Raw genomic sequence first — 10795 nt, 5'->3', positions numbered from 1 at the left:
CGAACTCACAGCAACCCACCTGCCTCTGCCTCCTGAGTGCTGGGATTAAAGGCATGTGCCACCACTGCCCGGCCATAAGTAGTCCCATTTTAAAATTCTATTTATTTATTTATTTATTATGTATACAATGTTCTGCCTGCATGTACTGCAGACCAGAAGAGGGCATCAGATCACATTATAAATGGTTGTGAGCCACCATGTGGTTGCTGGGAATTGAACTCAGGACCTATGCAGAAGCAGTCAATGCCCTTAACCTCTGAGCCATCTCTCCAGCCCCCCATTTTTTTTTTAAATGCCCTTCCCTGGCTGGTGAGATGGATCAGTGTGTGACTGTGTACTACTTACATAAGCCCGGTGACATAAGTTCAACCCCTAGGATCTATGCAAAGATGGAAGGGGAGAACAGACTGCAGAATTGCCCTCTAACCTCTAGGCTCGCACCGTGACATACATGCCCACCCATGTGTGCACACACACACAGGTCATTAATAATAAAATGTTAAATTATAATGCCTATGATGATACGAATACATGCATTTCCCATACCAATCGCAAACAGAGTTTTCCAGCTGTTCATTTAACCCAGGGAAATCAGAATGCGTAGCTTTCTCTCCGTGCTGAGCTGTAGTAGCCACCGGGAATCATATCCCCTTTCACACTGTTGGAAAGATTCAGAATACAGGGTTCAGGGCTTGGGCAAGTTGGGTTCATGGCTGCAGACTCCGCCACTTAGCCCTTCATAATAGTTGTGTGTTCAAGGGAACTGAGCCCGAGGCCTTTGAAGCAGCTTACGGAGACCAGATAGAGAATCCAGTAAGTGCCTGATGGAGGGCAGTCCCCGTTCCCCACACCTGCCATTCGATGAAAGGGAATCTGCTCACGGTGAAAGGACAGAAACCAGATGTTGAGGGAATAGTTCTGTATATTCTTGTGATGTATCCTGCAGCAACAGGAATTCCTGTAGTGCCCGGAGAGGAACACAATAGAAAAAGACTCTCTGGGTTTTTGGTCTAGTGAGGTCTTAAGAAGGATCGCCACTAGGTGGCAGTGTGGGTCCAGTAGTCAGGGAAGGGGTCCATTGAAGTCAGGGACTGGAGGGATAATAAGGAACTAGCCACAGCCATCCACCCAGTGACGCTTAAATGAAGCAAGCAGGCAGTTTTGGGAGAACAGGGGCACACCACGGTTACCAGGATGCAGGCGAGACGCATAACACTGTCAAAATCACACAAGACTATTGGAGAGAGCCTTAGGACATTGGTTTGCACAAAACGTCCTAATCCCTGACCTCTGTAGGGGACGCTTTCACGGGGATACCCAGCGTCCTGATACAGACTAGAGCGAGGGCAGAGGAGGCTGCCCAGCAGTTTGCAGGTTACTGTGACCTAGAGAGGAAGTGCGCAGAAGGATGTAGGGCCTTGGCTGCAATCCACCACCTGCCAGCTCTAAGATCTAAGGCCCGCTGTAATCTGTATCTTAGTTTCCTTACATAAAAGACAGCATTATCTGTGGTAGTTGTGACTGCAAAGTGAAACTACCATGTCCGGCACACTGTAAGTGTCCAACAGTCACAGGGAACTGGAAGGGAGGTAGCCTTGGGGTAGAGTATTTGAAATGTGGCATTATAAAAATCCAAGTCCAAAAATCACAGCTCTGAGGTTCAGTGAAATAGATCAGCAAATCAAGCAAGGTGCTTCCCACTACCTGACAACCTGATTTTTTTGGCCCTGGGACCCGCATAATACATGGAGAGAAGTGACACCCTCAGGTTACCCTGTGACTCCACATGAGTTCTGTGGCACTTACAAACACATGAAAACACACACATACACTTTAAAAAATGAAGTCGTGCCTGGCAGTGGTGGCACATGTCTTTATTTTATTTATTTATTTATTTATTTATTTATTTATTTAATTTTTTCAAGACAGGGTTTCTCTGTGTAGCCTTGGCTGTCCTGTACTCACTTTTTGGACCAGGCTGGCCTTGAACTCACAGCAATCCATCTGCCTCTGCTTCCCAAGTGCTGGAATTAACAGGCGTGTGTCACCACTGCCGCTGCTGCCACCACCACCCCACCCCACCCCCATCTGGCACATGTCTTTAATACCAGCACTCAGGAGGCAGAGGCAGGTGGATCTCTGTGAGTTCAAGGCCAGCTTGGTCTACATAGTAAGTTCCAGGACATCTAAGGATACACAGAGAAACCCTGTCAAATAAGTAAATAAAGTGTATGTCACAGCTGTGTTGCATGGCACCTGTAAAAAACAAACAAACAAAAAACCCATATCTTCATGCCAGGGTGGTTACAGACAGTTCCTACAGAAGAGTTAACAGCCATACAGGGACCCCCCCCCATGCTCTCTGGGTACCCCAACACCACCGTATCTATATTCCAAGAAGCTGGCTTCTTTCTCTACTCTGGGAGCCTTGATTGGGTTATGTGGAGCCTAACTTCCCCTCCAAGGCAGCTACAGAGAGAGACCTGGGTCCCTGGAGTCATTTCTTATCACCATTAAACACACCTTCCTTTTCACAAGGCTTAATCTTCAGCTCTCTATCTTGGGTGGGGCACCCAAAGCCCTCCCTGCGCTGGGGAAATCCCCAGACACTTATTCAGAATTCTACACATTGCCAGAAGCCTGTCATCCCTGCCAAAAGTCTTACAGTCAGCCTTTCTGAGGAACCTGGGTGGAGAGTCCTGTGTGGGGTGTGTGGACGGAGTAGACAGATGTGCTGGCTTCTCAGGTCTTATCTCCCCATATCCTGGACCAAGGGTTCGGAGGGAGTTCTCATAGACTCTCTCGTCCTTCAATATGTTCCTTGGTAAACGGGACACGGTGCCTTAGCCTGTAACTCCACATTGTAAGCCTGTACCCGGAAGTTTGAGGCCAGCCTGGTCTACATACTGAGTTTCCAGCCAGGCTACATCCTCCCCCCCCCCTTTTTTTTTTAAAGCTCCCTGGTGAGTTACTGAGAGAGGGGGAAAAAAAAAGCAAGTTTTCTGTTGTACAGGAGAGCGGTGTCACTGTTCTGTCCCTTACCTCTGTAAGCCAATCCCCAAACCGTCCCCCTTTGCTTTAACTCAGGTTTCTCACAGTATTTACGGTAGTTGCCATATTTACGGTACAATAGCCATAGACTGGGCTATCTATGTGGATGCTGATGGTCTCTGTTTACCTCCTCAAGAGGGTAATTTCCCCGATTGGGGTCCACGCAGAGATCAGGCACAGATAGGATTGGCTCATTTGATACAAAACATTAGATGTGGCCTGAGTCATTTTAGCTGTGGTGACCACAATGGACACACTTGTTTCCTCGCCGCCCCACCCCCATTTAAGCACTCCACGCCTCTCCCTACATCTCTTTCCAGATTTCACACCTTACCACCCACTTCCACACAGTGTCCTGCTGTAAGCGTGACCCAATACGGAGCCCTAGTACAACGTCCGCTCAGCTAGGAGCAGCTAGCTAGGAGGTCCTGCCCCGTCCCTGCCCCCGCGCTGTGGCTCTATGGGGAGATAAGCGCACCCGTCCCCAGAGAAGCAGGCGGAAGACAAGCTGACTTCGAGTTGCCCAAGTCGTATCCATAGTCCTCCTCCCTCACCTGGCCCCAACCCAGTCTTCTCCTTACCAGTCTTTAGGTCCCGCCCCACTCGGTCACGTCAGTCCAGGGTCCATGCACTTCAATTGGTCCGCCCAGCGGCTCGGCTCACCCTCAGCGGTGCGATTGGTCAATTCGAGGAGCTCCCGCCCAGTTTTCCTGGAAAGTTCTTGGAAATCTGTCAAAGGTGTTTCCTTTCTCAGTCCGAAGCCCTAGACGCCTGTACCCCTGTTCCTTTCCCGGCCGCCGCAAAGCCTGCGGTTCTAGGAAGATGCGGCTTCCGGGAAGGGCTGGGACGCAGCGGACAAAAGATTAGGAGGCGCCTGGCCCCGCCCCGCCCGCCCAGCCCGTCCCCCCCCCACGTCCTTCCAGGCTCCTCGCGCCACAGCCTCTCAGTCCCTGACCGCCGCCCGTGCGCCCCGGGACCCTGACCTTCGCGCCCTCGGGACTCACTGGCTCCCTTCTGCCTCCGTGCCCACCGAGCCCCGACTCCACGAGCCGCTGTTGCCTCTGGGACATGGTCCTTTGCGTACAGGGGTAAGCTCAGTTCTTTCTCTGCCCAGGCTCCATGCGGAAACTACGGGAGATCACAGGCCTCGAGCTGGCTGCGGGATTTTGGGAGGGCTTGACCGGTTGGAGTGCCAAAGAACGTCCAGTGGTGCGCCTAGGATACCCACATACACACTTAGTGTGGATGGGGAAACCGGGCTGGCGAGCGGTGGGAGGAGCCCCCATTCCTGAGATCGCACGGGCGCCAACTGTAAGAGATCCCCAGGAATGGGGCTCACAAGTCTAGACCACTATTTGAGCCCAGAGTTTACCTTGCCTTCCGGCCCCACACCTACCGGTGACCTTGAGCCTGCTCCTAGACCCGTCTCTAGAGGTTACAGTGTTCATTCCTCCATCCCAGGCCTGCAATTAGGGTCTCACTGGGAAGCCAGCCTGAGGTCTTTGACTCTCCCCACGCTGGCACCTGATAATCACCACCTCTTAGAAGCACCCTACAACTTCTCTTAGCCCAGATTGAGGCCACAGTGTGATAAAGACTTCAGCCTACCTTCTCTAAGGTTTCCCAAAGACGTGGACTTATAGAACGATGGTGAGAGTGCGGCTTTGATTAAAAAAAAAAAAGTCTTGGCCTCAGCAGAGTGGTCTTGGCACATCTGTTCGCCTTAGGTTTCAGCGCCCCCTTTTAATCATTGATCAGTCAGGAATTCAGGAAATGCCAAGAAGAGAGGAAAGTGTGTGTGTGTGTGTGTGTGTGTGTGTGTGTGTGTGTGTGTGTGTGTTACAAATCCAGAGAAAGCTGGGTGGTCCGATAGCAGTTGTTATAAATGACATGGGTATGGTGCCAAGTGAGGAAGAGTGGAAGGTGGGGCCAGGCAGAAGTGCCCTTGGCTTTAAGCAGCACTGTTGTCCCAGGAAGAGGACATTGACACACTGCAAAGACTATTCCCTGGGAGCTCCTACCGTGTTTGCTCCTTTATCCTCTGAATTTGGGGACTCTTCAGCAGACCCACCACCTTCCTTCTTAGGTGCCCACCCCATCTCCATTCTGGGTTCCTACAGCCTCTTTGACTTTGCCCTAAACAAAGGCCCCTCAAAACCTCAGGGCCAGTGTCCGGGTATTAGGAAAACAAGATTGTTAACAGATGTGAACGTTAACCCACCTTCTCTGGGCTTGGTTCATCTCACTGGCATGCATCTTCAAGGCAGGACTTCATGGCTAGACTCCCAAGACATGCACACACAGGCTCTTGGAACACACCAGCTCTCACTCCCACCGTGATGACACAGTGGTAGTCGACACACCCCTCCCTGGATACATAGTCCCTCCGCAACAACCTGCGGGGATGAACAGTCATTCTACACCTAGACATCACTCTAGCCCCCCAGAGATGCCTACTGCCTACCTATGTGGCATCTGTCCAGAGGGCCTTCCTAAGCTGTCTGGTGATACCTACCACAGAGACTGTGGAAGGATTGGCTAACTGCTTGCATACTCTCAGAAAGTGCCTGAATCAGGCCATGGGCCCCCCAGCATGCAGGTCACCTCAAAATTCTGCCTCTGGCTCACTAAGTGGGATTCCAAAGCTCTCACGGCACAGTCAGAGTAGGTGTGGAAAAGCCCTTGGTAGGCTGTGGTATTACTAGAGCCTGTCACCCGTTCTCACGAGTGGCCACGGGACGGTGACCTTCTTTCTCAACACCACTTACACACTGTCAGTTCTGGCTTCTCTCCTTGCCAGCCCTTGTTTACAAGCAATACCTGATACACTGTTGCTTCCCCAGCAAGTGTGGGCAGAGCCTAGGGTTTCATTATTTTGAGACGCAAAGATCCAACATGGGAGCCTGGGCGTGGTAGCACGCGCCTTTAATCCCAGCGCTCGGGAGGCAGAGGTAGGTGGATCGATCTGAGTTCAAGGCCAGCGTGGTCTACAAAGTGAGTACAGGACAGCCAAGGCTACACAGAGAAACCCTGTCTCGAAAAACAAAAACAAAAACAAACAAACAAACAAAATACACACACACACACACACACACACACAATACGGGACTAGACACAGACCTGAGGCCTGGGACATATTTTACTAGAAATTAGAGAGAACCAACTATTTCTTCCCCAGGAAGCAGGGCCCTTGCATCACCAGCTGGGTAGGCTTCCTCTAGGAAGATTTCAGCCATCTCAGTTCCCCTAACCCTAGCCCTCTAATATTGCCAAATCCCTCAGGACAAGTATGCCCTCATCTGGAAGGAGGAGGAGAAAGAGGGGAAACTGCAACCAGAGAGGAGCAAACTGTACATAAAAAGCATACAGTGTGGCAGGGCTGGCTGGACAGGATGGAGTCTGGAATGTGGGTTGAGTACCCTGCCCTTTGGTGAGAGCTGATACTTAGGAGGAATGAGACCCACCAATGCCTTTAGAGGACACTGTCACCCCTCAGCTGGCAGGAGCAGAGCCTAGGATGGGAATCTGGCCGTTACGGGTAGGAGCCTGTTAAAGTCTTGAAGTCCTAGCTAGTGTGGACTGCATCCCCCGCCTCCCCCACCCCCCAACAGATATCCTATTGACAGGAAGCTACCCTGTAACCTTAGGCTTTCTACTGTAATCTCGAGGTCTCCCTGAGAACCTCCCCCTAGTTCATCCTGTGACTCCACCGGGTACCTCAGGCAGGAGGGCACAACTGTGAGACAGCCTTTGCCTTGACAGGGTCCCCATTCTCGTGCTTAGGATGCTGAAAGTGCTCATGGGGAATGGCCTGTGCTTTTGGGGATATATGATGAGGGTTAATTTGTATCTAGGAAATGCAGGAGTAGAAAAGACTGTTTTAGAACAGGTTCTATGAAAGTGGGGGTATTGGGTATACATAGCTCAGTGGTAAAACACTTGCTTAGCATGTGTGAGCCTCTGTGTTGAGTTCCCAGCACTAAAAAAAAAAAAAGATAGACAGACAGATTTTTATATAGGAGCTGGGTGACAGAGGCAGGTGGATCTCTGTGAGTGTGAGAGGCCAGCCTGGCCTGTATAACAAGTTCCATGCTAGCCAGGGCTATGTAGTGAGACCCTACTTTAAAAAAAAAAAATCTGGCCAGGTGTGATAGTGCACGCCTTTAATCCCAGCACTCAGGAGGCAGAGGCAGGTGGATCACTGTGAGTTCAAGGCCAGCCTGGTCTACAAAGCGAGTCCAGGACAGCCAGGGCTACACAGAGAAACCCTGTCTCAGGGGAAAAAAAAAAAGCTCTCTCTTTCTCTCCCTCTCTCTCTCTCTCTCTCTCTCTCTCTCTCTTTCTCTCGCTCTCAGGCACCCTTCCCCCTTTCCTTCTCACCCATGCTCACTTAATAAACCTCATATAATCTAAAAATAAAAAATAAGAAAGGCTGGGCGGTGGTGGCGCACGCCTTTAATCCCAGCACTCGGGAGGCAGAGGCAGGCGGATCACTGTGAGTTCGAGGCCAGCCTGTTCTACAAAGAGAGTCCTGGACAGCCAAGACTACACAGAGAAACCCTGTCTCGAAAAACCAAAATAAATAAATAAATAAATAAATAAATAAATAAATAAATAAAAATAAAAAAATTTTTAAAATCTGGGGGCTAGAGAGATGGCTCAGCAGTTAAGAGCACTGGCTGTTCTTCCCAAAGACACTAGTTAAATTCCCAGCACTCACATGGTAGCTCACAACTACCTGTAACTGCAGTTCCACAGACATACATGCAGGCAGAACACCAATGTACATAAAATGAAAGTAAATAAATAAATTTTTTTTAAAAATCTGTATACTGGGGTGAAACCATCAAAGGACTTTTCTAAAAGTGGAGACTGTGTGAGACCTCTCTTCCCTGTCTTCTAGATCTTGTCCTTTGCTGGCTCTGGAGCAAATTGGGCAGCGGCCTCTGTGGGCCCAGTCCCTGGAGCTGCCTGGGCCAGCCATGCAGCCCTTGCCCACTGGGGCATTCCCAGAGGAGGCAGCAGAGGAGACGCCTGTCCAGCCAGAGAGTGAACCAACAGTGCTGGACCCTGAGGAGGACCTGCTGTGCATAGCCAGGACTTTCTCCTACCTTCGGGAATCTGGTGAGTCTCAGGGGAGCTGCACACCTTGTCGTGGGAAGTCTGGAGGAGCTAAGTGGTTTGGATTTTTGTATCTGGTTTGAGAAGCATGGTCCTGCCCACCCCCCAAGAACTAATGGTAGAGATACACATCTTCCAGGGAAACGTGAGGGGCCACTCCACCCTGACCTACCCTGGGGTTGGTGCCCCCCCCCCCATTATGGAAATTTCCACTCTGACCAGCCCTCCTCTCTACTTGCCTAGGATGGTATTGGGGTTCCATCACGGCCAGTGAGGCCCGGCAGCACCTACAGAAGATGCCAGAGGGTACATTCCTAGTACGTGACAGCACTCACCCCAGCTACCTGTTCACGCTGTCAGTCAAAACCACCCGTGGCCCCACCAACGTACGCATCGAGTATGCCGATTCTAGCTTCCGGCTGGACTCCAACTGCTTGTCAAGACCTCGGATCCTGGCCTTCCCAGATGTGGTCAGCCTCGTGCAGCACTATGTGGCCTCCTGTGCTGCTGACACCCGGAATGACAGTCCAGATCCTGCTCCCACCCCAGCCTTGCCTCTACCTAAGCAAGATGCACCTGGTGACTCAGTGTCGCCTATCCCCACGGCTACTGCTGTGCACTTGAAATTGGTACAACCCTTTGTGCGCAGGAGCACTGCCCGAAGCTTACAACATCTGTGTCGCCTAGTTATCAACCGTCTGGTGGCTGACGTGGACTGCCTACCGCTGCCCCGGCGCATGGCTGACTACCTCAGACAGTACCCCTTCCAACTCTGACTGGGCCAGGCACCCTGCCCCGCCTCACACAGTTACATCCTGGAGAGGAGGGGAGGGGACACAGGCCCCAGCTGGCCTTGGAGTCCTGCTGTCCCGTCTCCGGTCATCACCCTGGTGCCTGCATACATGTGGCAGCCGGACCAGAAAGTGCCAGCAAGAACAAGGCAGGTGGAGTCAATGCCTGCAGATCCCGCACGGCTCTTTGTGGTGAGCCAAGTGTCACAGCAGAGACAGGCAGGACCTCGTCTCACCCCACAGGCCGGAACCAGATCTCCATTCACTTGCCTGCCCTAGCCACCCAAACATTGTATGTTCTCCCAGCCCTGGTTTCTCAATTGTCTGGGTAGGGCAGGCCCCCTCCCCATCAATAGAGCAGCCAGCCCCCTTGTGGAGAAGCAGGTCGGGCTGGGGGACTACACATTTATACAGTATTTATTTATTTATTCTCCTTGCAGGGGTTGGAGGTTGGGTGATGGCATGAGCCATGCCACTTCTCTGCCCTAAGCCTTGGGTGGTCCAAAACACCCCCTACCCCTTGCCCCTCCCCACAGATCTGGTTCTTCCCTGTGGAGACATCCCCGCCCCCATCCCAAGATGTATTGATGGGCCCAAAGTAGTCCTGAATGTCCTTGCCCTGACCACTTGCATATGGATGTGCCCACCCTCTTTTCTTCCTAGCCTCTTTTGGGAGGCTGGTGTAACCAGACAGACAGGAGCCAGAAAAACAGCTCACACAGAGCCAGGGCCGTGGTGTCCATAGAGCTGGCTTCTCTGTGGTGCGGGGCCCCTGCGGAGGAACACATCTGCTGGAACAGAAAGGAGATGCTGGCTCAAGGGCTGCCGCTGCAGCTCTTTTGTGTGGGCTTCCTGCCCAGGAAGTTGCCTGCACGTGAGGGGGGAGGTACACATGCCTAAAGAGACTTTATAGAAACAGTTACTATAACACAAGAACCAGTTTGGTAGCTTTTCTTCCACTGATGTTTCTGTAATCACAATAAAATTACGATGCCTTCCATGTGTGAAGCCTTCTGTGGGGCATCTGGAGTTGAGCATCCTGTGCTCCCTTTCATCCCAGGATCACAGTCCGCCCCCTCACCTGGAAAAGCCAAAGCTCAGAACCTTTAACGACTCTCCCGTGGTCTCTGGCAGGGGACAGAGGAGGGCCAGGAAACAGAGGTGCCTTTCTTGTCACCTTCCCCCTTGTTCTCCTTGAGAGACAAGAGTCAGGAGGGGAAGGGCCATGGGCATGCCTTCTGCGGTGCTGTCCCTTGCGCTGCTGGACAGGGAGGAAGCAGGCAGCAGAGGAACTCCAAGCCCGAGAGGTGTATGAAGAGGAAGTACCCATTCAAAGTGCAAGTGGGCACAGAGGGCAGTCACCTGAGAAGAGGAGGCACAGAGCTCAGGCCAGCCCTACAAGGAGGAAAGTGCAGTGGACACAAAGACACTAAGGTATGATGAAGATCAGGACGTGGGGCCTGAGAGGACTCTTCCTGGACAGTGGAGCAGATCAGCTGAGGCAGGGATAGTGACCAGTGAGCTGGTAGAATCTGGCCTGGGGTAGAAGTGTCAAAATTCTGGTTCAGATCATCTGGGGTCAGAGGACCCTCTCAGTCAAGATCTTGTACATCAGAAATAGAATTAAAATGAAACCATTGCCCAGGGTTGATGGTCTGACTCAGGACTGTTTAGGCTGCTGGGATCTTTCTACATACAGTGTGAGGGTCTCATGGCAAAGCACTCCTAAAGTGTGCTCACAGCCTTAACCTTCTTATAAAAACAGTTCAGGATGTGTTCTTAGTCCTGAGACCATTGGAAGCTGCAACTGACAGGAGGCTGGTAATGGTGGC

General features: G+C 51.6%; 1 protein-coding gene across 1 annotated transcript; it reads left to right on the top strand.

Annotated features, from left to right (window-relative positions):
• Positions 1–3807: 3807 nt before the first annotated feature.
• On the top strand, positions 3808–9963 carry CISH (cytokine inducible SH2 containing protein). Its single transcript, XM_084752755.1, has 3 exons — positions 3808–4139; positions 7955–8175; positions 8416–9963. Exons 1-3 carry the CDS (start codon positions 4120–4122, stop codon positions 8946–8948), a joined length of 774 nt encoding a protein of 257 aa, XP_084608881.1. The 5' UTR covers positions 3808–4119; the 3' UTR covers positions 8949–9963.
• Positions 9964–10795: the final 832 nt, after the last annotated feature.

This window comes from Acomys minous (assembly GCF_964271855.1).
Source record: "Acomys minous genome assembly, chromosome: 13".
Taxonomy (NCBI): Eukaryota; Metazoa; Chordata; class Mammalia; order Rodentia; family Muridae; genus Acomys; species Acomys minous.
The sequence above is the reverse complement of the archived record's forward strand: the minus strand, read 5'-3'. Positions and strand labels throughout refer to the sequence as shown.

Coding starts and splice junctions, on each gene's coding strand:
- CISH (XM_084752755.1), top strand. CDS start 4,120: ATGGTCCTTTGCGTACAGGG. Junction 4,140..7,954: donor ATGGTCCTTTGCGTACAGGG/GTAAGCTCAGTT, acceptor CCTGTCTTCTAG/ATCTTGTCCTTTGCTGGCTC. Junction 8,176..8,415: donor CTCCTACCTTCGGGAATCTG/GTGAGTCTCAGG, acceptor CTACTTGCCTAG/GATGGTATTGGGGTTCCATC.